This window comes from Phycodurus eques, chromosome 9 (assembly GCF_024500275.1).
Source record: "Phycodurus eques isolate BA_2022a chromosome 9, UOR_Pequ_1.1, whole genome shotgun sequence".
In the NCBI taxonomy this organism is placed as follows: domain Eukaryota; kingdom Metazoa; phylum Chordata; class Actinopteri; order Syngnathiformes; family Syngnathidae; genus Phycodurus; species Phycodurus eques.
The window spans coordinates 11,862,007-11,888,270 of NC_084533.1; the positions used below are offsets into that span (position 1 = coordinate 11,862,007).

Consider the following 26,264-nt stretch of genomic DNA (forward strand, 5'->3'; position numbering starts at 1 on the left):
TATTCATCAACTGTAAAAGGAAACGTTGACCATATGATGTATCATGTTTGACACTCACAGTCATTGGGATGAGCTTCTTGCTTCTGACCCTCTCTCACTAAATACCACAAAGCTTTCCTACCTTTACCTGCAGAACCTAAAATCATCCATACATCTATCCCTTGCTCTATATTATTTCCATGCCTCAGAATGAAAAAAAAAAAAAAAAAAAAACAACAACAACAAAAAAAACCTAAAATGTGAAAATTGCCCTTGGGCTAATGGACCTTTGAGATTAAAGGGTAGAGTGAGATGGCGAGAGAAAGAACCAGTGAAAGATAGAAGAAAGAAGAGATGGGAGAGTGAAGTGGGCCAGGCTTCCAAATAAAGAGTGATAAGCAAAATATGAAAAGGCGTGAAAGGGGACCAAGTGATTTTGAACCAAGCAGATTTTGCCAACCCCTTGAATCCCATCTGCTTTAAGATGGCACGTCCAGATGGACAGGGCAGGAGGTGTGAGTTGGAGCGGGGAAAGCAGAGTGAGGGAGTTAGAGAGACAGTGGTGTTGTGTCCTAACCTTGAAGAAGCCTATAATGCCAACTCCGTATTCCACACAGTACTTATCCAGCAGCTCTCGGTTCCAAGCGTCCAGGTTAACATACTTGAGAATGTTCTCATAAATGACTAGTGTGAAACGTCCTCTCTCCTTGTCCGTCAATGTTGGCATGTCCCCTTTCCCAGGCGATATCTCAGTCCGATACTGGAACCTACCAGACTCCAAAATGGCCACAATCTCCTGACCAAGTTGAGAATACTGACTTTCCACAAACACCAGAACTACAGGATCTGTCCTGGCCCCAGCAGGATCCACTCCGGGGCCTCCCGAGACGCTACGCAGCGGTAAAAGCCGAGACGGCGTGACCCTCAGGTCGTCGGAGTCGGCCGAGGCTCCCTCTGCTCCTGACACACCCCCTCCTGATGGCTCCAGCTCTCGCTTGACGCCATAGAGAAAGTAGGCTGAGATGAAGACGCTGACAGTGCAGAAGAGAAACAGGAGGAGGAGGGACGTCTGGAGAGGGAGGAGACGGACCAGCCGACGGAGGCGAGTCACGCATCCCAGCATCGTCTCTCGCCACACCGCTCCCCCCACCGGAGGGTCGAAACTGGTGAGCTGTGACTATTCACGAACAGAAAAATCTGTCTATTTTTGGACAAACGGTAAAAGGTGTTGAGGTGGCAGCTGCAGCAGCTACTGGAGAAAGAAATGAGATGGTTTCACGTTGGCTCTCCCTCATATTGCAATCCTGCTTATGTCACCATGGCAGAGGTGTGGGGGGCCTTGGATCGCTGGTACACACTTCTGCCTCTGAGGGAAAGCTGACAGGATGAGTCAGTGGCGGGTAAAAATGATGGAAGACTCCATCACTTGCCCATCATGCAAGCTTCCTAACCATGTCCTGGACAGGTTTTGATTAATATTCTTGATTGGAGAATGGTCTCATGAGACAAATCAGGTCACGTGTCATCTTGGCAGCAGAATCCCTACAAAACAAGACATTAAAAACATTTTAGTATCCCGTACAGTATCACCTCATGTAAAAATAATGACTTGGCATCCATTTGTTGTGTGGGTTTAAAAGACATTTACACTGCCTGTGCCCTCACTCCAAAAGTTAATTCACTTTACAGCAATTCTTGTTCTCACCTACACAAAAGTAAGAGGTGTAAATTCCCTCCACGCAAACACTCAATCTTTGTGCCCAAAACTAACTACATATAATTAATATGCAGAGTTTGAGTGAGGGCCAAGACTGGAGGGCAGCAATTCACGGTTCAAACTGTACATTTCAGAAATATTTCTCTATTTATACGTCTGTTGGAGTAATGAGACTGACCATCATTAGTTTTCCATGTAATACACTGTAATTGGAAATCACAAACACACTGCAAAAACAACAATACCACAAGGTCATAACTGTTAAAAACCCAACAATATAACAGTCCCCAGCAAAACCAGAGAATCGATTTGATACAACTTTCATTATCGTTTTGATGAGCGCTTAATTAAAAGGTGATTCACGTTAAAAACATGACAGCAGACACACGACACAGCACGAACACTCAGCACAATGTGGCCCATCATCTACAATCAATGCATTGATTTTGCACAGACTGAGTGGAGCAAAACACCCTACAGATTATAACAGACTTCAATCAAGATAACTATCATTTTACACAGCCTATTGGGTTTGGGAAATGGAGCATTCACAGTTTCCATTTAAAGTGATCAAGGTCAATCTCCAGCCCCTCCCCACCCTCAAGCCTCGCAGCTAGACCAGCAGCACGTCTGAATCTTTCTGCAAGTGCAATCACACTTCCCCACTCCAGGTAGGGCCCAAGTTTCTTCACAGTAAAGTGTATAAAAAAAAAAAAATAATAAAAAAAAAAAAAAAGGGCTGTGAAAGGAGTTTTTAGCGCAAGTAATGCAGCACAGCAGATAAAAGCAGGCCCCCATTTACAGTACCCGTTTGAAATATCTATTAGCGTACGTTTGTTTTAAGACTTTAATTGAGAGTCTAACAATTTGAAGACTCTTACCAGCTACCAGCAAAACTTTAACAAATAACTATTGAACAAATGATTTTCTTCTCCAGGATACAAAGATAACTTGTACTTGGTTGTTTGAACATTTTACCAAAAAAACATCAAAGCTTAGATTTTGCATAGAATACCTGAACAGAAGGTTTGGTTTGATTTTCTATTTTCAATAGACAAAACAATGTATTTGATGTTTTAGCAGCAGCAGGTAATGCATTCCTAGAATCCTTTTCAATCTTAAACTATTTATGAGAAAGTATACGCGAGCAACAAAAAGTAAAAACTAAGTAGAAGCTGATACGAAGCAAACTCCATCAAGCCACAACTGCCGCTCTGTGCGGTTGCACACGCCAATTTCTGCCACTGGTCTGGAGGCAGTAGTAAGTACAATGTCCTGTGAAAGTGAAGCATCGTATGGTACTTGACGTTTATTGGAGGCAGTTACAATATATGCCATACTATGTGAAAGAGACTCCCAGAAAGCTTTCAAACATATCCAAACTGTAACTGTCACCAATTTTTTTTCTTTTTTTTTTTAACCACCAAATTCACTCAGGTGATTTTTTTTAGATGAGTAACTTTGTATGACAACAGGATGGCCAAAAAATACTGGACAGTAGCACAAGTATGCCAAAGGATTGTAAATCGGCATTTCTAGGGATGTTCAAACTTTTACACCATTTAAAGGTTGGACGCGGTCACAACAGAATGTAATGTTTTTTTGGGGAACATACAGTCCAGTAATTCTTTGCCACATCCTCCCATTGTCTTGGAACGGCGGTGAGTGCCGCAGTGAGGTCAACAGGAGTGCACACCACGGACCTGTGGGTACTCCTGGTGATGTGCAAGGAGATCCAGCAGCTCATTTAGTGACACACTAATGTAAACAAAATAAAATAATAATTTTTTTTTTTTTTAATTAAAAAAAAAAAAAAAAAACATGCAGTATGCCAGTGACGGTCTCACACTGGCACCAATGCGTTCAGTCATGAGCACAGTATTGCTTAAGAAAGAAGCAGTGGGCACATATCATTAGCAATGCGGCAATTATTAACTTCCGTATCTGCTACAGAGGTTGATTTCCACATCAGTGAAATTTTTTCCAGAGGGATTTCAAGAGGCGCATTTTTCCCAGAGGGATTTCAATGGCATTCGCATGTCTCAGGAAAACTACTTCAGTAAGTCACACCTCTCAAGTCGTTATGCGCAAACCAGGTGCGTAAAAATAAGACTTCCGCAAGAACAGGAGAATATGGCCCAATACTGTATGTATGAGGATTTGTGTAACTGCTCAATTTGAATGGCTTTCATCATATGTTTGCGTTTTTTATTATTATTATTATTATTTTTGCAACCTGAGATTTCATCAAGCTACACCACCAGAAACTTTGCAACAATACACTTATTCTGGTTGGAAAATACCTTAATGAGATCAAACACCCATCAGCACGCATGCTTTTGACCCATGTCCAAGTGTCAAATTAATTTTCTGTGTTAATGTGTAACATGAACTAAAGACCAACAATTAAAGAAAGAGGGTACGTTGGACCATGATGGTGTTGACATAGACTGAGAGCATTGTGACAAAAGATATAGTTGGAACACAAAACGCATCTTTCTTAATTCAGTGTGATGATATCCATATTGACCTTCAGACTGTGATGGCCAAAAAGCTAGACCAGAGAGAGTGGGGTTAAGGGAAAGCCATGTGAAGCAACATGCTAGAACCGTAGTATAATACATGAGATTCTAATGGGGATGATGGCACTGAGAGCTGAAGAATGGCTATTATATTTCAAATGCCTGCATCTACAGTATCTGCCGAGTATGCAGTACCTCTGATGATGCAAATACACAACAATTGTTTGCATTGCTCCACCAAAATAATAGATGCAAAAATATAGAGGAAGGACGGATGAGAGCATGAATATTTGATGCTTGCCAGCAGACACATCCATAAGTTAAAGAGCAGTCAAAAGGTGCACAGAGACCAGAGTGTTTCAGGCTGCCAAAGTGAGTCAATGTCTTAAGTCATGCATAAAGAAGAACCAGATGGAGGATAATGCATATCAGCAAGCCACCATTTTTTTCCTCAAAAGATGCAAAGAAAGCTCATTCTCAATATGAGTCCTGTAATTGTGCACACGGACTGACAGTCACCATAAATAGGTGTCAGACAGAGATCTACACAAAAAAGGGGGGGGAACGAGAGAAAGTATGAAGAGAGGCAGCTGCGGCAGTTGAGAAAGAAAATTAGCCCAAACCCACCAATTAAAATATATGCCCTCAAGGTTTTGAAGGGCGAGGGTGACAGAAGGAAATGTTGGCACGAAGAAGCAGGTGATGGCAGAGAGGATAGACAAATGACTTCACTCTGAGAGGGAGGTCGCTCAAACCTGCTCCCTCTAATTTATGGGAAGTAGGCCAGAGCTACACAGCTAGATTAATGAGAAGTGATGAGGAACAGGGAGATGGAGTCTGGTCATCAGCTGTAACAACTCTCAGGATAAACAATGCTAGATTTGGCCTAAGGGTTAGTGGGTGGAATGGTTCACAAAATCCACGGTTCGGTCCGTATCTCGGTTAAGTTGTCACGGTTTTCGATTTGGCTCAGTACACAATGACTCTTAAGAAAATCAATTATGCCTAGTTGTTGTATAGTTAGGCTGTACTGTTAATTCAAAAGTGAAAGTATGTTCACAGCATTATTAGTTATTATTGTATTATAATTATTTTTATTATGTTCTATTAATCAGAAATATATATTTGCTCTTCTATCTATGCCAGCGACATATAGTGACATGCAGAAAAAATTTGCTTCCAATGGACGGCAAACGGTACAATAAACGTGTATCCACCTGCTGTAATTCATACAAAAGAACATGTCATGCCTCCTTGCAAATATATCAGTGTGATCAACTAAAGAAGCCGAGATTTCAAATTACAAACTCCAATTCCAATGAAGTAGGGTTGTTGTGTAAAACATAAACAACAGCAGAATACAATAGTTTGCAAATCTTTTTCAACCTATATTCAATTGAATACACTGCAAACAAAAGATATTTAATGTTCAAACAGACAACCTTTGTTTTGTTTTTGCAAATATTCACTCATTTTGAATTTGATGGCTGCAACAAGTTCCAAAAAAGCTGGGACGGGGGCATGTCTACCACTGTGTTACATCACCTTTCCTTTTAATATTTGTGCATACTTTACCAGCAACTGCAGTTGCTCAACAGTTTGAGGTCGCCGATGTATTTTGCGCTTCATAATGTGCCACACATTTTTAATTAGAGACAGGTCTGGACTGCTGGCAGGCCAGTCTAGTAGTCACACTCTTTTACTACAAAGCCACGCTGTTGTAACGTGCAGAATGTGGCTTGGCATTTTTTCTGCTGAAATAAATCAGGGACGGCCCTGAAAAAGACGTTGCTTGACTGGCAGCATATGTTGCTCCAAACCTGTACGTACCTTTCAGCATTAACGGAGCCTTCACAAATGTGCGAGTTATCCATGCCCTGGGCACGAACACACACCCCATAACATCACAGATGCTGGCTTTTGAACTTTGCGTGGCTAACAATACAGATGGTACTTTTCCTCTTTGGCCCAGAGGACGCGACGTCCATGATTTCCAAAAATAATTTGAAATGTGGACTTGTCAAACCACAACACACTTTTCCACTTTGCGTCAGTCCATCTCAGATGAGCTTGGGCCCAGAGAAGGTAGCGGCCTTTCTGGATGTTGTTGATATATGGCTTTTGCTTTGCATGGATTAGTTTTATAGGCTCCAGCGTCCCGCGACCCTAACCAGGATAAGCGGTGTTGAAAATGGATGGATGGATGGATGGATGGTTGAGTTTTAACTTGCATTTGTAGATGTAGCAACAAACTGTGTTAACTGATAGTAGGTTTCTGAAGTGTTCCTCATCCCACACAGCAATATCCTTGACAATGATGCCGGTTTTCAATGCAATGCTGCCTGAGAGATCGAAGGTCAATGTTGGTTTTTGGCTTTGCCACTCACATGCAGAGATTTGTCCAGAGTCTCTGAATATTTTTGATGATGATCGCAGATGAAATCTCTAAATTTCTTGCAATTGTACGTTGAGAAACATTGATCTTAAACTTTTGGACTATTTGCTCACACAGTTCACAAAGTGGTGAACCTCGGCCCATATTTGCTTGTGAACAACTGAGCCTTTCGGGCATGCTTTTTTTATACCCAATCATGACACTCATCTGTTTTCAGTTAACCTATACACCTGTGAAATGTTCCAAACAGGTATTTTTTGATAGTTTGTCAACTTTCACAGTCTTTTGTTGCCCCGTCCCATAATGTTTGGAACATGTTGCAGGCAGCAAATTCAAAATGAGAGAATATTTGTTTAAAAAAAAAAAAAAAAAAAAAAAAAAGAACGTTCATCAGTTTGAACATTAAATATTGACTTTGTAGTGTATTCAATAGAATATACTGTTGGTTGAAAAGTAGCAATGCACAATAACCGATACGATAATCGATGACCTCTCCAAGCCAAACCCAATAACCGATATTTTTAATGGTTTATATCGACGGTCTTTAGCAATTTCCAGACCAAGGACCCCCAAACTGATGGAAAGCTGGAGCGGGGACCTCCTACTTATGAACATTGAATATAATTGATTTATATTAAACTGGTCCTTTCATAAAACACCTTTTTATTGACACTACACTACTAAGTACAATGATATTGCGGTGATAATTCCATGTATAAATATACCTGCAATCAATACTAGGATATTCAAATAATACACAGGTTCAAATATTCAAGTTTGTATTTTAAACCATATAAGAACAGGGGATCATTCATGTTAATGTTTATTCAGAGGCATTTGAATTTGTGACTCGGCGAAGAGGTGCAAGGTGGTTGTGGGGGGGTGTTGGTGCTGAGCAAGACTGTGTTGTGATAAGTCATTCGTGGATGCGCGCTCACGCAGGGACAGGGCCAGCGCGAATGAGGGGCGTTGTGTGTTATGATGTTAATTCCATACGTAGACCTAATTTATTGCCCAGTGAGCGAATGTTGGAAAGGATGAGTAGGAGCGGCGTTCTGCAGGGGTTAGCTGCTGTTACCTTAGCTGTTAGCCTATCGCCACAACCGTGCTTCCACTTACGGCCAAACCACCCACTCTTGCTCCTCTGTCGGCTTGAGCTGCTAAGTGAGTACACTGCTTCGTAGGCCGCTGAGTTTTGCCGTGAGCGTTGGAGTTACGAACTTAAAGTCACTGGATGATTGTAATTTCGCCAAGGGCTAGCGATCATATGCTAATTTACTGAGGATATTGACTATTTTCGGTGTCATACGCACAGAATGTTGGTCAAAATATCCATGACTGTCACGAGCCAATGCAACAGCAGCTGCTTGGCAGGTGGCCACTGACGAGTGGCAAACAGCATGCCGCTGAATGATACGGCTCTTATCGGTCCAGTTTTGAAATCATTTTATATATTGTACCGATCAGTGTGACGTAATTCATTTTATTTTTTCGCAATATCGGGCTGATAATTATTGGTTTGATAATTATCGTGCATCCCTATTGAAAAGGATTTGCAAATCATTGTATTCTCTTTTTATTTACATTTTACACAAGGTCACACTTCATTGGAATTTGTACATTTGTGACTAAAGAAATTATCATTTCAGTAATCATATTTTTGGTGGTTTGTAATGTAAAATATGTGCCTTGGCTCAATAAAGGTCTACTGATGATAATTATACGTGAATGACCTCAGGTCATGAACAACGTTCCATCTATAAACTTCACCTTTATGTTACTAGCAGCATTGATATATGCTTCCAGTCAGGTCCATAAATATTGGGATATGGTCAGGCTTTTGGCTCTAAACATCACCACAATGGATTTGAGATTAAACAAACAAGATGTGCTTCAACTGCAGACATTCAGCTTTAATTTAGGGGTATTTAGATCCAAATCAGGTGAACCGTAGGAATTACAACAGTTTGTGTATAGTGAGTACAGAAAGTTTTCAGACCCCCTTAAAGTTTTCCCTCTTCGTTATATTGCAGCCATTTTTTAAAATCATTTAGGTTATTTTTTTTTCCTCATTAAATGTACACACAGCACCCCATATTGACAGAAAAAAAAAACTTAATTGTTGAAATTGATGCTGATTTATTAAAAAAGAAATATGAAATATCACACAGCCATAAGTATTCAGACCCTTTGCTGTGACACTCATTTACCTCTGGTGCTGTCCATTTCTTCTGGTCATCCATAAAAATGGTTCTACACCTTCATTGGAGTTCAGCTGTGTTCGATTATACTGATTGGACCTGATTAGGAAAGCCACACCCCTGTCTATATAAGACCTTACAGTTCACAGTGCATGTCATAGCAAATGAGAATCAGGAGGTCAAAGGAACTGCCTGAAGAGCTCAGAGACAGAATTGTGGCAAGGCACAGATCTGACCAAGGTTACAAAAACATTTTTGCAGCACTTAAGTGGCCCCTGTGCTTCCTAAGAGCACAGGTGCCTCCATAATCCTGAAATGGAAGACGTTTGGGACGATCAGAACCCTTCCTAGAGCTGGCCATCAGGCCAAACTGAGCAATTGGGGAAGAAGAGCCTTGGTGAGAGAGGTAAAGAACAACTCAAAAATCACTGTGGCTGAGCTCCAGAGATGCAGTAGGGAGATGGGAGAAAGTTCTAGAAAGTCAACCATCACTGCAGCCCTCCAACAGTTGGGGCTTTATGGCAGTGGCCCGATGGAAGCCTCTCCTCAGTGCAAGACACATGGAAGCCTGCATGGAGTTTGCTATAAAAAAACAAAAAAAAACACCTGAAGGACTCCAAGATGGTGAGAAATAAGATTCTCTGGTCTGATGAGACTGAGATAGAAATCGTTGGCCTTAATTGTGGTATGTGTGGAGAAAACCAGGCACTGCTCATCACCTGTCCAATACAGTCACAACAGTGAAGCATGGCGGTGGCAGCATCATGCTGTGGGGGTGTTTTTCAGCTGCAGGGACAGGATGATTGGTTGGAATTGAAGGAAAGATGAATGTGGCTAAGTACAGGGATATCCTGGACAAAAACCTTCTCCAGAGTGCTCTGTACCTCAGACTGGGCCGGGGGTTCACCATCAAACAAGACCATGACCCTAAGCACACAGCTAAAATACCGAAGGAGTGGCTTCAGAACAACTCCGTGACTGTTCTTGAATGGCCCAGCCAGAGCCATGACTTAAACCCAATTGAGCATCTCTGGAAAGACCTGTAAATGGCTGGCCACCAACATTCACTGTCCAACCTGACAGAACTGGAGAGGATCTGCAAGGAGGAATGGCAGAGGATCCCAAAATCCAGGTGTGAAAAACTTGTTGCATCATCCCAAAAAGACTCATGCCTGTATTCGCTCAAAAGGGTGCTTCTACTAAATACTGAGCTAAGGGTCTGAATACTTATGGCTGTGTGATTTGAGTTTTTCTTTTTTAATAAATCTGCAAAAATTTCAACAATTCTGTTTTTTTCTGTCAATATGGGGTGCTGTGTGTACATTAATGAGGAAAGAAATGAACTTCAGATTTTAGCAAATGGCTGCAATATAAAAAGTTAAAAGTTTAAGGGGCTCTGAATACTTTCCGTACCCACTGTATATGCCTCCCACCTTTTAAATGCTGGCTTGCTACATGCTAGCATAGTCTGTCTTCGGCTGAAGCAAAGTTTCTGTGGTAATCAAAACACCTCAGTCATGAACAGAGCAATTTCCAGTGAGTTGTAATTCCAAGTCATCTGTTATGTGTACCAGAGATCTTGCATTGAAAAGACACAGACGTAGTAATACCAGTAAGCCTACTACTTCGAGTCTGTAGCTCTACTAACGCAAGATCTATTGATGCGCCCTGGTGGAATATGATTGGCTGCGGCATCGCTGGAAGGGCATGATACACGGAAGATGTCTGTGCAGTCATCTTGGCTAACTTGCTACTTAGCTCAGAATCAGAATCAGCTCTGGAGTATACACACTGTTTCACCTCATTGGCAAATGAGAAAAAAAATTGTTATGATTCGAACGGGACGCATGCGGACCGAACCAAAACAGTCTAAACGAACCATTTGGACAGTTTTCAAAAACTCCTAGTTTGGCCATATGTAGCGTCACACAGTTAAAAGCTAAATAAATACAGACATTGGAAAGCTAAACCAAATAGGGGAGTACTGAGCCTCTTTATAAAAGCCTCAACAGTCTCTCTGCCTTCCTGATGCCCTCTGGCAGGCTGTTCCAGAGGCGTGGGCCATAATGGCTGAATGCATCTTCTCCGTAGACTTTTGTTCGGGTTTTTGGAAAAAAACAAATTACAGAGGACCTCAGGGTTGATATGATGAAAGCCTATCAGATAGATGTGATGGCCCAAGACAGTTAACAGATATAAAAATTAGTAAAACCTTCAAAATTTATCCTGAAACACAGGAAGGGCCAATGCAGTGAGTGATCTTAAAACCGGTGTAATGTGCTCCCGCCCTCTGGTCAAACTGTAATCCTGTTAATCTTGACACTGTAAACAGTAACAAATGTGTGTATGCCAGATCTGTAATTACATGAGTAGCCTTGAAAGGATTAAAATACACTTAATTCTGGGAAACTAATATGATGTGGGGGACCATAGTCTAGGTGCAGGACCATCAATCATCGTCATCATCAAATACTAAAAGTAAACGCAATAATTGTGCACAATAATTTGTATTTCGCCTCCTACTCTTTCTTTGAAGCAATTATTTTTAGTCAGATCTGCAGCAAAAAACAGTCCCCCTATTAAAAAAAGAAAAAACTGAAATCTAAGATTACTTTCAGAAGCCTCATTTGCATTTTTATTGTAAACCAGCCCTGGCATTCATAAATATGGAATCAATTTGAAAAGGTGCATTCCATTTTGTGCATGCATTGGGACTGCTGTGATGAAAGGCTTAGGGCTGTGAAACAGTGTGGAACACTGCACCAGATTCACAATCCAGCTTCCTACACCTGTTAGACAATCTGAATGCACAAGTCAATAGCTTTGGTTGAGCTGCACATATTTAAAACATTTCTCCTTTTACAGCAATTCATTTTATGCCATAGCAGGAATGAACTTTTTCAACTGTATACATTTCAGATCATTTTGTCCATCAAACAATTAGATAGGTTTACTATTCATCATAATTTTCCCTGAGTCATTATGGAAAAAGTACACAAGACAACAAAAATGTTTTTGGCAAAGGGGCTCACTCTAAATGTATATTAGATTGGATCCTGTCAGATCTCATTAATGCCAAAGTAATCCCAAACACTATAACGATATGAGACAATGCAATCATGGCACATTCATTAATTCACTTTGTGGCAATAGTTTGTGCAAAAATGAAAAAAATAACATCCAATCATTAACGCTACTTTAGATCAGTGATCTTAAGGAGAACCTATAGGGATGGGAAGATGTGGGCGTAGCCTGATAGTGTAAAATGGATTACCTCACAGTGGGAAAAGCTGAGTGGAAGAGCTTTGGGGGTGATGGGAACACTGCGGTGAGGTAGAGATAGCACAGTAGGAGTCATTAGGGAATGGTGGAGCTGAGAAGTGAAGTGAAGACATTTCTCAACGGTATTACTCCCCTGGGTTGTGGGTAGAGTGGTGAGAGGAAGCCAAACCATCAATGGCCTTGATCACCTCGATGCAATCAATGAACCATACCACACAAGCATTGCACCCTCACCCCATTAGTTCTCCACCACAGTATACTGTATCTATTTATAGACATGGTGTGCCACATTTACTGGGATAGGGACAGTAAATCTGTACAGCAAAACCTAAGCAAGAGTTGGGATAATAGAGGATATTTGTATACTGTAGGGGCATTAGAAGAAGCAATAGGAGTCAAGAGGCGCTCTGCTGCTTAAAAGCTTAAATGAACAGCCAAGTCATTATCGAATAAAGTTGAAAACTGTTCAAAAGTGACCAACTGTCATGTCAAAGTTATATACGATCTTATCCATGTGATTACACAGAGGACAAATTAGCTAGATACAAAACAAGAGAGACTGAAGGCAAAGGAGAGGTAATTGACCCCACTTTGGATGCAGTGTGGTTTGATTTAATCTTTTGAGTGGCATTGCAGACAGACCACTGGAGAGTGGGACCTTATTGTGTTTGCCATTGGAACAAACAATTGGTAATTAAATTGGAAAATTAAAGAGCAGGCCAGAAGCAATGAATTTGCCAGCTCTGAACTTCAAGCAAAGAATAAAATGTACACTCCCAAGAAATGGAGCGCACACTATTGGATTTTCTGAAAGGAGAAATAGGCTTGTAGTGTCTCGGACAACCAAGGCAAAGAGAGGTGGTGGCAGACGGAGGAAGTGGTGGGTCATTTATCATTTTTGTCAGTTGTGGTGCAAAGGGGGAGGTGGGACGCAAGGGGGCTTTCATATAAATTGTGTGTAGGTGGAATCAGCGTGGCGTTTGTTGGCAAAAAAAAAAGCAGGCGGCAGCGAGGGAGTTAGATCGATGCTGGTGGGAGTGACTGTTTGTTCTCGTTTATCCACTGTCAACTCATGATGCTGGCGAAGGACGAGGAGCAAGCATGGCAACCGGCACGTCTCCACTGAGGCCCAGGGTTTTTAATGGTTCTCACCATGTGGACAATAGACATCTCTCAGAGGTGAAAGCCATACAGCTGGTGGACAAGACAAGTCCGTGTGTGAGAGAATGTGGTTGGTGGGTGAAAGAAGCAAGAAGTGATGGCAGTACTTGTCAGTGTGAAATCGCCCTGCAGGGTCTTGCCAATCCAATCAAAAGTCAATTCAGCAACAAAAACATATCCCAACGCCCCACAGAACCATTTTGTCACGACGAACACCTGGAGCACAATGGCAAAAAAAGATTTGCTGAGCTGACGTGAAGCTGGAGATGCTATCAAGAAGCAAGATCTCATGATGGCCACGGATAATTGAATGCTAAACTAATAACAAAGTCCTGGGGCATGCTGAAACAACTACGGCTCTCACATAAGTGACTAACCTTCTCAATCAAAATGGGATAGTGTGAGGGGGAAAATGTAGTGAAGGATTTTGGACTGTAACAGTAATAAGTACCGTACCCCATCACAAAATAATGATGAAGTTTTTAAAGGCTGCCCAGGAGATTTTAGGTATCATTCCTTAGTGGGGAAAAAGGCCTCCCTCATTCCCCCTTCCCCTCATGTCCAGATAAGACACGGCCCACACTGATCTGACTGATTTGCACAGCAGAAAAGCATCCCCCATGACAATATCACGTTGCGGTGGAAAAGCTGACACAGGAGATGAGATTCTGTTGTGCTGCCCATATTTATGCCTAGAAGATCAAATGGATAGGATTTTTTCCTCCTGCTTGACAATGTGCTCATAATTATCAGTCTGTTTTGAAGGAAATCAAGGAGAGAGAGAGAGAGAGAGAGAGAGAGAGAGAGAGAGAGAGAGAGAGAGAGAGAGAGAGAGAGAGAGAGAGAGAGAGAGAGAGGATTGGAAGCAGGGGGTTTATGGAAACAATGCACACTTGACACTTCCACTTTGTTCTAGTTGTAGAAACTAAAAGTAGGTACACAACGTACATGGGTGCCAGATGGCAAGACATGTTGCCCAAATACCACAGAAGACATAACACTTCAGGGAAGACATATTTATTCAAGTTGTGGGCATAGTTTAATGGCCAATTGCACGCTATACTGGTAGAGCTGGGTGAAGTGAGGTATACGGTATATAGTGGGGTATATGGTATATAGTTTTTAGCCACATCCACAAAATCAGGAAAATTTAGAAAGTGAAAAAGAGCCATAGCTCAACAATTCAGTATTATTTTGTTTTCAGTCTTTGCACGTTTTGAGCACTTACCTATCTCCAAACACATTTAATGTATTTAGAAACAACACAAAAATGAGTTTGGCTGCACTTTGTGTTACCAGGAGGTATGAGGGGTAAAACAAACCAAAGTAGGCTCTAACGACCAGTGAGACCAAAATGAAGCCTCTTGGCCATCACACTAAATGCTATGCCTGGTGTAAGCCAAACTCTGTACATTATCCAAAAGTCCCACAATAAAGCATCAGGGTTTCATAGAGCTTGCAAAAAAAGTCTGCTGCAGGGTGATGAAGAACTGTCTGGGGAAAGATGTCATATCCAAAACACACCATGTTTCATCCTGAAGAGACCAACTCTGATGCAGAACTACTTCCTTAAAAACCCAAGACATTCTGAGTTACCCAAAGACTTCTATACCACTGCAAAATTATCAGTTTCTCTGATTTTGCCATTTATAGTAGCAACGTAAAATGTGGCTGCTTTCTTCGCATAATTTTCTCAAAACATAGAATGAGCAATTCAAATGTTATACAGATGAAAAAATTCAGGAAAAACAATGGATTACTGACAGAGTGGTGTGAAAAAGTATTTACCACCTTGTCAAATTCAAATTTTTCTTAAGATCATGAAACAAATGTACAAATCAGAAAAAGATAACCCAAGTAAACAAAACGCTGTTTTTAAATTGTGATTTCATTTATTAAGGGAAGAAAAACTAAAAGCTACCTGGCCCTATATGACAAAGCAATTGCCCCGAAACCCAATAACTGGCTTGGCAACCTGAGCATCAACAACTGAAATCAAGCGTTTTCTATAACTTGCAACTTTATCACATATCTGTGGAGATATTTAGCCAACTCTTCCTTGCAGATTTTTTTTAAAATTCAGAAACACTGGAGGGTTTTCAAGCAAGAACAGGTTTTTTTTTTTTTTTTTTAATTTATTTATTTTAAAAGGTCATGCCAGAGCATTTCATTCGGATTCAAGTCTGGACTTTGACTTGGCCACTCAAAAACCTTCATTTAGTTTTTAGTTATTTATCAGTGCTGGAAAAACTGTCGCAATTATATCCTGACTGCAATGTTTTTTAGGCAATGTACCTGCCAGGTCACATCACAGGTTGCCCAAAATAAGCTCGGCGCATGACCCTGTGTGCTTCATCTCTGCCGCATATCAAGATACAATTTGAGCTGTTCATCTCTTGAACACGCAAAGTTCTAGTACTGAACCAGAGGTTGAGGTATGAGTGGCTGTCACAGAGTTGACAGGTCTATCTGTGCTGTCTACCGTGTTTGCTCTTTCTATTTCCACCATCACCCCTGCCATCTCTGCAGCTGCTGTCTATGCCACCTTGACACTGAAAACACATATGTACAGTATATAAATTTTCTTAAATGTGTTGCTTATGCCTGTAAATTCCCAGGCATCCACAGGGCAGCATGCATGTGTGGATGAATGGTGCACAACAGAAGGATTGTCACACCATTTAAAAGGCCATTTAAATGAATATTAAATTACTCCTCACCGAGCAGAATTAGCATTTGCCAAAGTTTTGCTCACTCCATGCTGAAGAACTGTATCTTCTTGTGTGTCTTTTTAATTAACTTAAAATAATACAAATATTCATTATATTAAGTTTGGTAGCACTGTGAGCTCAAATGGCTGTATCTGGACTAGAGGCACAAACTCTGAGAGATGGAAGGAGCATGATGTGATTCTGCCATTTCAAAGGTGACAGGTTCCTGACTTAGAGCAGGGGTGTCAAACTAATTTTTGCAGCGGGTTTCCCTTGGACAGCAGTTGTGAATGTGAACCCGTATACAGTAAATGTGTGATTGCCTCCAAGGGCGGTTTTAGATATGGGCGATATGGGCCGCCTCCGCCGCAGATGCTTTATATATGTGTGTGTGTGTGTGTGTGTGTATCTATATATATATATATATATATATATATATATATATATATACATACATACACACACATATATATACATATATATATATATATTTTTTTTTTTTTAAATTATGTTAAATGGTATATACAGTATGCACCAAATCAGAATTTGACAAGGTAGTGTAAATCCAATAGCAGCCAATTTAAGGTGGATCAACATTGCTTTTAAATGTGTGCCCTTTTGGCTCCACACCCTCGATTCACAGAACAACTGTGCACATGTATTTCTGCGGTGGGTTACAAGTCAAAACACGATCGAAAAGGTGTGGGTCGTGTGAAATCTGAGACGAGTCTTCCACCACTCATCCAAACCAGAACGACAGCTGCCGGGACATTGGTTGTGTTATGCGCTGTCACTATAAACCCTTTGTAATACTTCTTGCTTGATCAGGTTCTCCAGACATTTGCTAGGCACACCAACATTATCCAGCTCTCTCTCAGGGCACAATCAATTGGGTTGGACATATACGCGCTCTTTCACACAAATCCAGAGTGCCGACTTGGTGCTCCCTTTAGCTGTGACAGGTGTTGTCACGGAAGTGGGGGTAGGAAGTGGTAAGCTGATCCGGCCATCAACACCAACCACTCCTCCACCCATACAAAGATATCCCCATTCCTACTACTCACCATCTCCTGAAGGGCAGCATCCAATCAGTCCTGCAGATCAATACACCCTAGCCTTGGGATATAAGGCTCTAAAGTCAACTAGAAGCACTTAAGGATAGGAAAATCTGTATTGATTACAAAAGGGTTAATTAGATCTGGTGAGCAAGCAATGAATTTTTGTTGACTGAAAATTGCAACTTGATCGAAATTAGCAACACACGCCCACGTCAACGGCCGCTGGAGATTTAATACAACCAGTCAGGAGCATGTAGCACAGCTCCTCAATGCCAGGAGAACACAGGGTGCCACAGTGAATCAGTACTAACAGAAGTAGATGGACAGAAAGAAAAGCAAACTAGTAAATCTTTAATCCTTCTACTGTAGTGAATACAAATACTAGGGAGTAGTGATACGGTTAAGGATGCCATGACGTCTTTGGTTCACAATCAATTATAAGTCAACTTTTTGCCCCATTTAATTATATGTCAAAGTTAGGAATAACCAGGCTAAGGATGTCAATGTGATACAACTCAACAGAGGCCACGATACAGAAACCGAATGAGAGGTGAGCTTCTGCCTATAGGTAAAGGTTGGACGACGTCGACGGAAGCTGAAAAGGCCTTTGGGCTGTTTGCTCCCACTATTGAGCAGTCATTTGTGTGTCCGCCTCACCCACCGTGTGATCAGAGATCTAAGGGTTAAATGAAACCGTGGCTTATAGCCCTGTCCTTACATTATTCAACAGCTTGTTACAACAGCCCGCTCCCTGATCTCCTACAATGAGACAGAGATGGAGGCTCCAGGGAGAGGAGTATGGGGATGCTAGCCGGATTAAGAAAAAGGGATGACAGGGGGAACGGCTGAAGAGAAGAAAGATAATGAGGGCCAGACCTGGGGGATGTGCTAGAAAAAATGCTGAGGCGTGTAAAAAAGTGGGAGCCTCAATGGGATGAAAAGATGAAAGAAAGGGAGGGATGAAAAAGTGGTGAAAGACAGAGCCAACACAGGTGGGTGAGATGCAGAGAAGAGTGTGGCCTCAAAGCATACCTGCTGCCAAAGGAGACAAATTACTGAATATGGGCAATTTGGCCCCCACGCACCTAAATCATTTTCATCCCAGATTGCAGACTTTAAATTAAATGGAGGAACAATTTTGAAGTGTAGAAACTTCTTAAAAAAATAAATAAAAAAAAAAAAGGACACCAGACCTTAGCAATGTATTGTATGCAACAATGTGGGCCTTGGTGATTATTTAAAAAAATATATATACTTTTTTTTAAAAAAATTCTATCATTTTGTTCCATATAAATGTTTAATGGACCATTAATCATGTACACTAATGTGTGTGTCATGTCATTAGGTGTCATTTGCATGTTCTTCATGTAAATCCATTAGCTGTATTAGCCAGGCAGTGACCACAAAAACACCATCTTTAAGTAGATTACCACAATAATTTCACCCCTTTTATTCCATTACAATACAAAGGGCTTCCATTTGGTTATCGAAACATCTCAAATCGTGTAATGTTTTGCAAAATTAATGTTGGTTGTTGCCTTTTATAATTTCCCAAATTTGCAGAGGGTTTTTGATTTTATTGTATTCAAAATACTCTTGCAGTGCTTTTGCAGTTTAGATTTTTGTTTAGATTTATTTTTAGCATCTTGATAATACTGGGCGGCACAATGGCCGACTGACTGGTTTGTACATACAGTAAGGGATCTGAGCTCCCGGTTTAAAACCCGACCCTTCTGTGTGCAGTTTGCAACATTCTCTCAGTGCCAGCGCGGGTTTTCTCAGAGTACTCCGGTTTCATCCCACATTCTAAAAACATGCATGGTAGAGGTTAAATGAATACTAAAATTGTCCGTGGTTATAAATGTGAGTGAAAATCGTTGTTTGTTTATATGTGCGATGTGATTGGCTGCCGACCAGTTCGGGGTGTTTCATCTGTACCAGTGGTCATAATACACAATTGTGATTGCAGAAAGATCAGAATGGAGATATTTTAAAATGGATAAATTGCATTTGTCGATAATCTATGCGTCCCTTTGATGAATAAAGTTACTTGACCGTAATGGCTATTAAGACTTATCAAACAGGTAACAGCAGTTTCATTGACTTTGAACACCAATAAAGTGGACAAACAAAAACAACAAAGCAGAAAAACATCTAATCAGATGAGCACTGAACTGACAGTGACCATGTTTTTTTGGAGTGCCCAGACTCACGCCGCTGCTCAGTGAGTGGGCTCCTTTGTTCATTAATTGATTGGCCTCCCCTGCTGGGCCTCAGTAACTAGGTTAACGCGGATCCATGAGCAAAAAAAGGATTGGCTTCCTCAGTGAAAGACAAAGGATAGATAAGAATATATATGACGCCAAGATGGCAAAGGCAAGTGTTAATATACCTAATGGAGTGAGTGCGAGGGAAACTTTATTAAACTCAACCTCATCTAATTAGAGTATGAAGCTGATGAGAGCAAAGGCGGACAGAAGAAAATTATTGACCGAATACTTTATTTTCCACCATGATTTGCTAATAAATTCTTTAAAAACCAGACAATGTGATTTTCTGGATTTTATTTTTCTCATTTTGTCTGTCATAGGTGAATATGATGAAAATTACAGGCCTCTCTCATCTTTTGAAATGGGAGAACTTGGACAATTGGTGGCTGACTAAATACTTTTTTACCCCACTGTATCTTTCAGTGTTTTGTTTTTCGGCCAACAATTTTTATTTTGGTGCATCACTATTAAATTTTCTATTTTAGTCACAAAATTTACACATTAAATAGAAAGACAGCATGCCATCAACAGCACAAGTCAGTTGACTTCAAACACCCCCCCATCAAAGAAACCTATCGACTACAAGAAAAAAGTTACCGATACATTCTTTCAAGTATATGTTCGATTATAATCGTTGGGTTTGAAATTTGATGCATTTCTAAGAAGCAGTGAAGTATGCCTTTAAAAAGTTTATTAAAATTCTGCCAGACCAATAAACCTTGACTAAGATTTCAGATTAAAAGAGACCTTTACAACTCTCTGTAAACAATATATTAGTCACCCTGCTTTTTAACGCCTTCAATAACAGATGTGAAGTCTGAACCACCCAAGTCCGTAGAAGCTAATCGCGTGCAAGAGCTGCATTTGCCCCTCATACTTAAGAGGATAAACATCTCCACCATACAATTTATCCCTCATGCATGGTAGGTTAATTGAGAACTCTAAATTGCCTGTAGGTGTGAATGTAATATCAATGTCAAAAAACCCGCTATGCACTGAATCCACAATAGGTGAACCGCGATATAATATATATATAAACTAGAAGTTTACATACACTATATAAAAATTTATATATGAAACATTTTTCCTCAGTCTGTGAAAGGTTTAGCCTGAATCAGGCTAAACCTGTGTGTCTTTTTACTGTATAAAGTGTATGTAAACAGTGCCATGAAAAAGTATTTGACTCCTTCTAACATTCTTATTTCTGGATAATTTTCCCCACTTTGATAGTTAAGATCATCAACCGAATGTAAATAACAGACAAAGATAATCCAAATAAACATAAAACAGTTTTTAAAATGCTGATTATTTATTAAGGGGAGGAAAAAATACTATTCAAGGCTGCCTGGCTCTTTGTGGAAAAAGTAATTGCCCCCTAAACCTAAAAATCGATTAGGCCACCCTCAGCAGCAACAACTGAAACCAAGCATTTTCTATGACTGGCAGATACCAATTTACGCGTAAATGTATGAAATTCCAATCGGTTCACATACTTTTTACTCCCACATTTGCTGTTCATAGTTGGTTACTCTCTCTTGTAACAAATGTGGTTCCAGCGAGACTTTCGTAAAAATTGTACTGTAGCACCAATCACCAATTCCGGTGTTTCGTGACTACATTAAATGATAGCTAAGTGCCCGTTTAGCATGGCTTAGTGATCTCCTGTTAATTACTACTGGACCTCTTTTCTTGATAACGATACTAGTCAGAACTATAGCTTATTCGCTGCCATGAAAGCAATGATTAGTGACTTTTAGGAGAGCAGCGTGTTAGCCACACTAGCTAGGAAGCTGCCCACATCGTAGTCAGTCTGTCTGGAAGCTATGTTTGTGTCTTTTTTGTTATTTTTTCCTCCCCACAGCAGAAAATGCAATGACATCAACAAACGTTACTGCGATTGGTTGTTAGAGTTCAAATCTTACGTCTGCCATTCACTTGCTGAGGCACTTAGAGGTAGGGTTGGGCATTGTTTTGAGTGATTCCGGTTCCATATTTTAATTCAGGCTCCAAATGATTCTCAATTCCGATTCTTTTAGGGGGCTGGGTCAAAAAGGTTTACAGGGTTTAAATAAAGGGTGTTCAAATTACGAACATCCATTTTCTTACCAGCCCGCAGCATTGAACATTTGACTCGAGGTTCTTTATAACCAGTATCGATATCAAACCTATCAACTAAAAGGTAATGTGTGTGGAACTAACCGAATTGATTCAATATTCATTAATTAATGTGTCGTTAAAAGTTAAATATAGCATTGTTAAAATAGTTTTTTGGGACTGTTTCATCATGACAAATGGTTTATATGTGCAAGTTTTAACTTGACTTCGTGTTTTACGCTTGCAGCCTTTTATTTTGCAGGGTACGCAACGGAACTACGCATTTTGGCACAAAAAGTAACTTCACACAGCATCGCCGATTTTTATTTTATTTAATTTATTTATTTTAAATGGATGGGACCAAATGAAAACGCTGATTCCCTACCCACCGATGAGGCACAAGGTTAGTGATAGTGATACTGTGAGACAATGTGATGTAAAGTTGCTACGGTGAAGTTTTAGCCCAATGATAAGCTTTTTTTCTGTCATTGGCGCTTACGTTGATTTGAAGAGTAAAATAAATGCTAAAAACCATCAGTGTAAAAGTGCAAGCAACCGTTTACCTTGTTAGCGGTCTCAATGTTGGCATAGACGTATTCTATTGTTTAATTCACCCAATTGACAGAGTTGACTTCACTGAAGCGCCGCGTGGTGTAGGCTGAGGCTCAGAGCGCGTCAGACGCTACACATCGTGAAAGCCTCCTTTGCACAATATAATCTTATTCCAAGTGTTGCACTGAGGCGACTGGTCATTAATTTTAACAAAGTTAAGACACTTTTGTTCGTCGCCGCCATTGGGCACATTTTCGACTTCTTAGAAACAGTGACACATGGCAACTGCCTGTAACAAAATATGGCCAAACCAGAAAACTTGGCATCTCTGTGCATACCTGGGCTCCAAAACATTTGGAAAATTTAAATTGTGAAAAACAGTTTGACATCATATTGCCACAATTGTGTACTACAGTTCTAAGTCTTTGCACATATTTTCAACAAATCGTCAAACGTATAATGTATTAAGAAACCTCAGAATTCACTTTACCAGGTCTTGAAGCATAAAGGTGAGCTCCTCTTATGAAACTATATCAAAAAAAATCTTTAAAAAAAAAACAATCATAGCTTCAGGATGCTGAACCACTTTTCTGAAACAAGCACCATCAATATGAAAAAATAGGCATCTTGATGTTGGCCAGAATCTGACCCAAAAAAAAAGACCTCAGGCAGTCTCGGAACATGACTCTGCAAAACATTTTTGCTGCATCAGCTGTTCTAGACTCAAGTAGGTTGTGACGGCTGGCAATGTGAGCCTAATATCGTATTTGATCCTTCCACCTCGAAGCGATGCAGTCATATTGCATTACCCGCACCAATGAGGCTCATAACACTTGGCTGCATAACGGTTGACCACCCTTCATGCAAGATGACCTCCTGGTCACTTGAGGACTGCTAGCCTAGGAAGAGGTAATTCTGATGTAACTCGTAGCAGCCCGGAATGAGAAATACAATTGTTCTGGACAGAAAACGATAAAGAAACCCCAATGTGCTTCAATCTGTATTGCTTTAGATTATAGTACTAAATTACATGGAAAAGTAGACCACCTCTTTCTGTTTTCTTCCAAGCTCCTATCACTAATTTAGTACTTTCTGCAGGTGCTCTGTCCTGGTCTCCTGCCATACGACTCCACCGTTCACCTGAACCGGAAGGAAGTACTTCGTCCTGTTCTGCTGAATATGAAGGTTGATTGTGCATAATCCTTACTTGGAAGTAGGCATGAGCTGGTATCAGATTCTGACTGTATGACAACCAACAAAAATATTATATTTTCTTGGAATTGCAGTATTGCATTTAGAGCTCTAAAATGTATCAACGTAATCTATTTTATTTTTAAACAACAGAATATTTGGAACATTAGTAAATGTAAAAATAAAATAAAACATTTCTAAACAAAAGCAAAATGTACTGCAACAGTAAAAAAACAAAAGTTGTTCCTCTAAAAAATGTGTCGCTAATTCTCTGCTCTGTTTTGTCAGAGCAGAAACGAAAGGATGTTACCCACGCTGCTAAGCCATGTTATCTCCCCCGGTCGAGAGCAGTGGTTTTTAACCTTGTTGGAGGGACGCAAGTTTCATACTGAATGCACGGAATACTTCCTCATTTTAAAAATAAAATATGGTTTATTTCAAATTCAAAACGGGTATATATTTTATTGTCTGTGTAGATTCTCAGTCATCCAGGTCATGCACAAAATGAACCACACATCCGTTGCACACAAAATTACTGTGTTAAAACAACAAAACATGAATTTCATGCAAAAAATAAACAAAACATTGAGCTAATTGAAAATTTACTGAAAGTGAATGTGAATTTTGCTGTTGCCATTCCCCTTGGTAAGTGCCACTCTCATATCAGAGGAACGGACTTCGTTGTTAAAATTCACAACAAAGTCTGTTCCTTTTCTTAATGTTATTTCTACAACCCTCAAAAAGGGTTCATTGGTAAGAGTAATTTTTTTGGGTTGTTTTTTATTATTGGATGTGCTGTCTGACGGCACAGCAATGCTACTCAAGTCAACTGTATTGTTGAAACATTAAATAAAGATAGTTTAAAAAGAACAAGCCATTTCAACTCGAGCCGCAGCGCCGCAATGGTAAACGGCAATTTTGACGCTCCCTTGCGTTTTGAACGGCATGAACAAGGCGTTCAAAATGCAGTGAAACAAGTGTTTTACAGATAAAGCAAGCACGCACATGCGGTGTGTGTCGAGTCCTCCGTTGAATCCCAGTGACTGCCTCACCGAACCCCTGGGGTTTGATCGAACCCAGTTTAAGAGCCACTGGTCTAGAGTATAGTATTTATTTCACCAACTGTAAAAACGGTTACTCTTGTAGATGTTTGTAAATATTAATTTCAAGACAGCATTATATTAATATATTAAAGATATATATACATATATATATACACAACCCCAATTCCAATGAAGTTGGGAGGTTGTGTTAAACAAATAAAAACAGAATACAATGATTTTCAAATCATGTTCAACCTATATTTAATTGAATACACTACAAAGACAATATATTTAATGTTCAAACTGATTTTACTTGATTGTTTTTAGCAAATAATCATAAACTTAGAATTTTATGGCTGCAACGCATTCCAAAAAAGCTGGGACAGATGGCAAAAAAGACTGAGAAAGTTGAGGAATGCTCATCAAACACCTGTTTGGAACATCCCACAGGTGAACAGGCTAATTGGGAACAGGTGGGTGCCATGATTGGGTATAAAAGGAGCTTCCCTGAATTGCTCACTCATTCACAAACAAAGATGGGGGGAGGTTCACCTCTTTGTGAACAAGTACGTGAGAAAATAGTCGAACAGTTTAAGGGCAATGTTCCTCGACGTACAATTGCAAGGAATTTAGGGATTTCATCATCTATGGTCCGTAATATCATTAAAAGGTTCAGAGAATCTGGAGAAATCACTGTATGTAAGCGGCAAGTCTGAAAACCAACATTGAATGCCCATGACCTTCGATCCCTCAGGCGGCACTGCATCAAAAACTGATATCAATGTGTAAAGGATATCACCACATGGGCTCAGGAACACTTCAGAAAACCAATGTCAGTAAATACATTTCGGCGCTTCATCCGTAAGTGCAACCTAAAACTCTACTATGCAAAGCAAAAGCCATTTATCAACTACACACAGAAACGCCAACGGCTTCTCTGGGCCCGAGCTCATCTAAGATGGACTGATGCAAAGTGGAAAAGTTTTCTGTGGTTCGACAAGTCCACATTTCAAATTGTTTTTGGAAATCGTGGACGTCGTGTCCTCCGGGCCAAAGAGAAAAAGAACCATCCGGACTGTTATGGACGGAAAGTTCAAAAGGTAGCATCTGTGATGGTATGGGGCTGTGTTAGTACCAATGGCATGGGTAACTTACACATCTGTGAAGGCACCATTAATGCTGAAAGGTACATACAGGTTTTGGAGAAACATATGCTGCCATCCAAGCAACGTCTTTTTCATGGACGCCCCTTCTTATTTCAGCAAGACAATGCCAAACCACATTCTTGCACGTGCTACAACAGCGTGGCTTCGTAGTAAAAGAGTGTGAGTACTAGACTGGCCTGCCTGCAATCCAGACCTGTCTCCCATTGAAAATGTGTGGCGCATTATGAAGCGTAAAATACGACAACAGAGACCCCGGACTGTTGACCAGCTGAAGCAGAACATCAAGCAAGAACGGGAAAAGAATTCCACCTACAAAGCTTCAACAATTAGTGTCCTCACTTCCCAAACGTTTATTGAATGTTGTTAAAAGAAAAGGTGATGTAACACAGTGGTTAACATGACCCTGTTTCAGCTTTTTTGGAACATGTTGCAGCCATAAAATTCTAAGTTAATGATTATTTGCTAAAAACAAAGTTTATCATTTTGAACATTAAATATCTTGTCTGTGTAGTATATTTAATTAAATATAGGTTGAACATGATTTGCAAATCATTGTATTTTGTTTTTATTTGTTTAACACAACATCGCAACTTCATTGGAATTGGGGTTTTTGAACAGAGGAAACATCAAACGACAACAGAACATACTCCGAACACAGCTGACACCCAACATAACAGCCTGTAATTGTGTTGTGCAGGACTGACCCCAGCTCATCCCAGCAGGCCTTGCATGATGAATAGGCCCAGCGATGACTGCCTCCCTCCTGCCTCTTCTTCCTCCAGTTCCCCCCCTTCCTCTCCACCACCACTATTATCCTTCCCTCTGTCCCTCCCTTGACCACAACTCAACACTATTCAACAACTACTGCCATTGCACATGATTAATTTGCATTCAGTGCACTTAGTCCTTGTATTGTACTCTG

At 40.4% G+C, this 26,264-nt stretch overlaps 1 protein-coding gene across 1 annotated transcript in view; it reads right to left on the reverse strand.

Moving 5' to 3' along the window:
• Positions 1-26,264, reverse strand: part of ndst1a (N-deacetylase/N-sulfotransferase (heparan glucosaminyl) 1a) — a 60,828-nt gene that overhangs the window by 18,125 nt on the left and 16,439 nt on the right. Inside the window, exon 2 of the mRNA XM_061685746.1 lies at positions 557-1,521. Within this exon, the coding sequence (XP_061541730.1) occupies positions 557-1,102 (546 nt within the window). The 5' untranslated portion in view covers positions 1,103-1,521. The remainder of the gene's footprint in view (positions 1-556; positions 1,522-26,264) is intronic.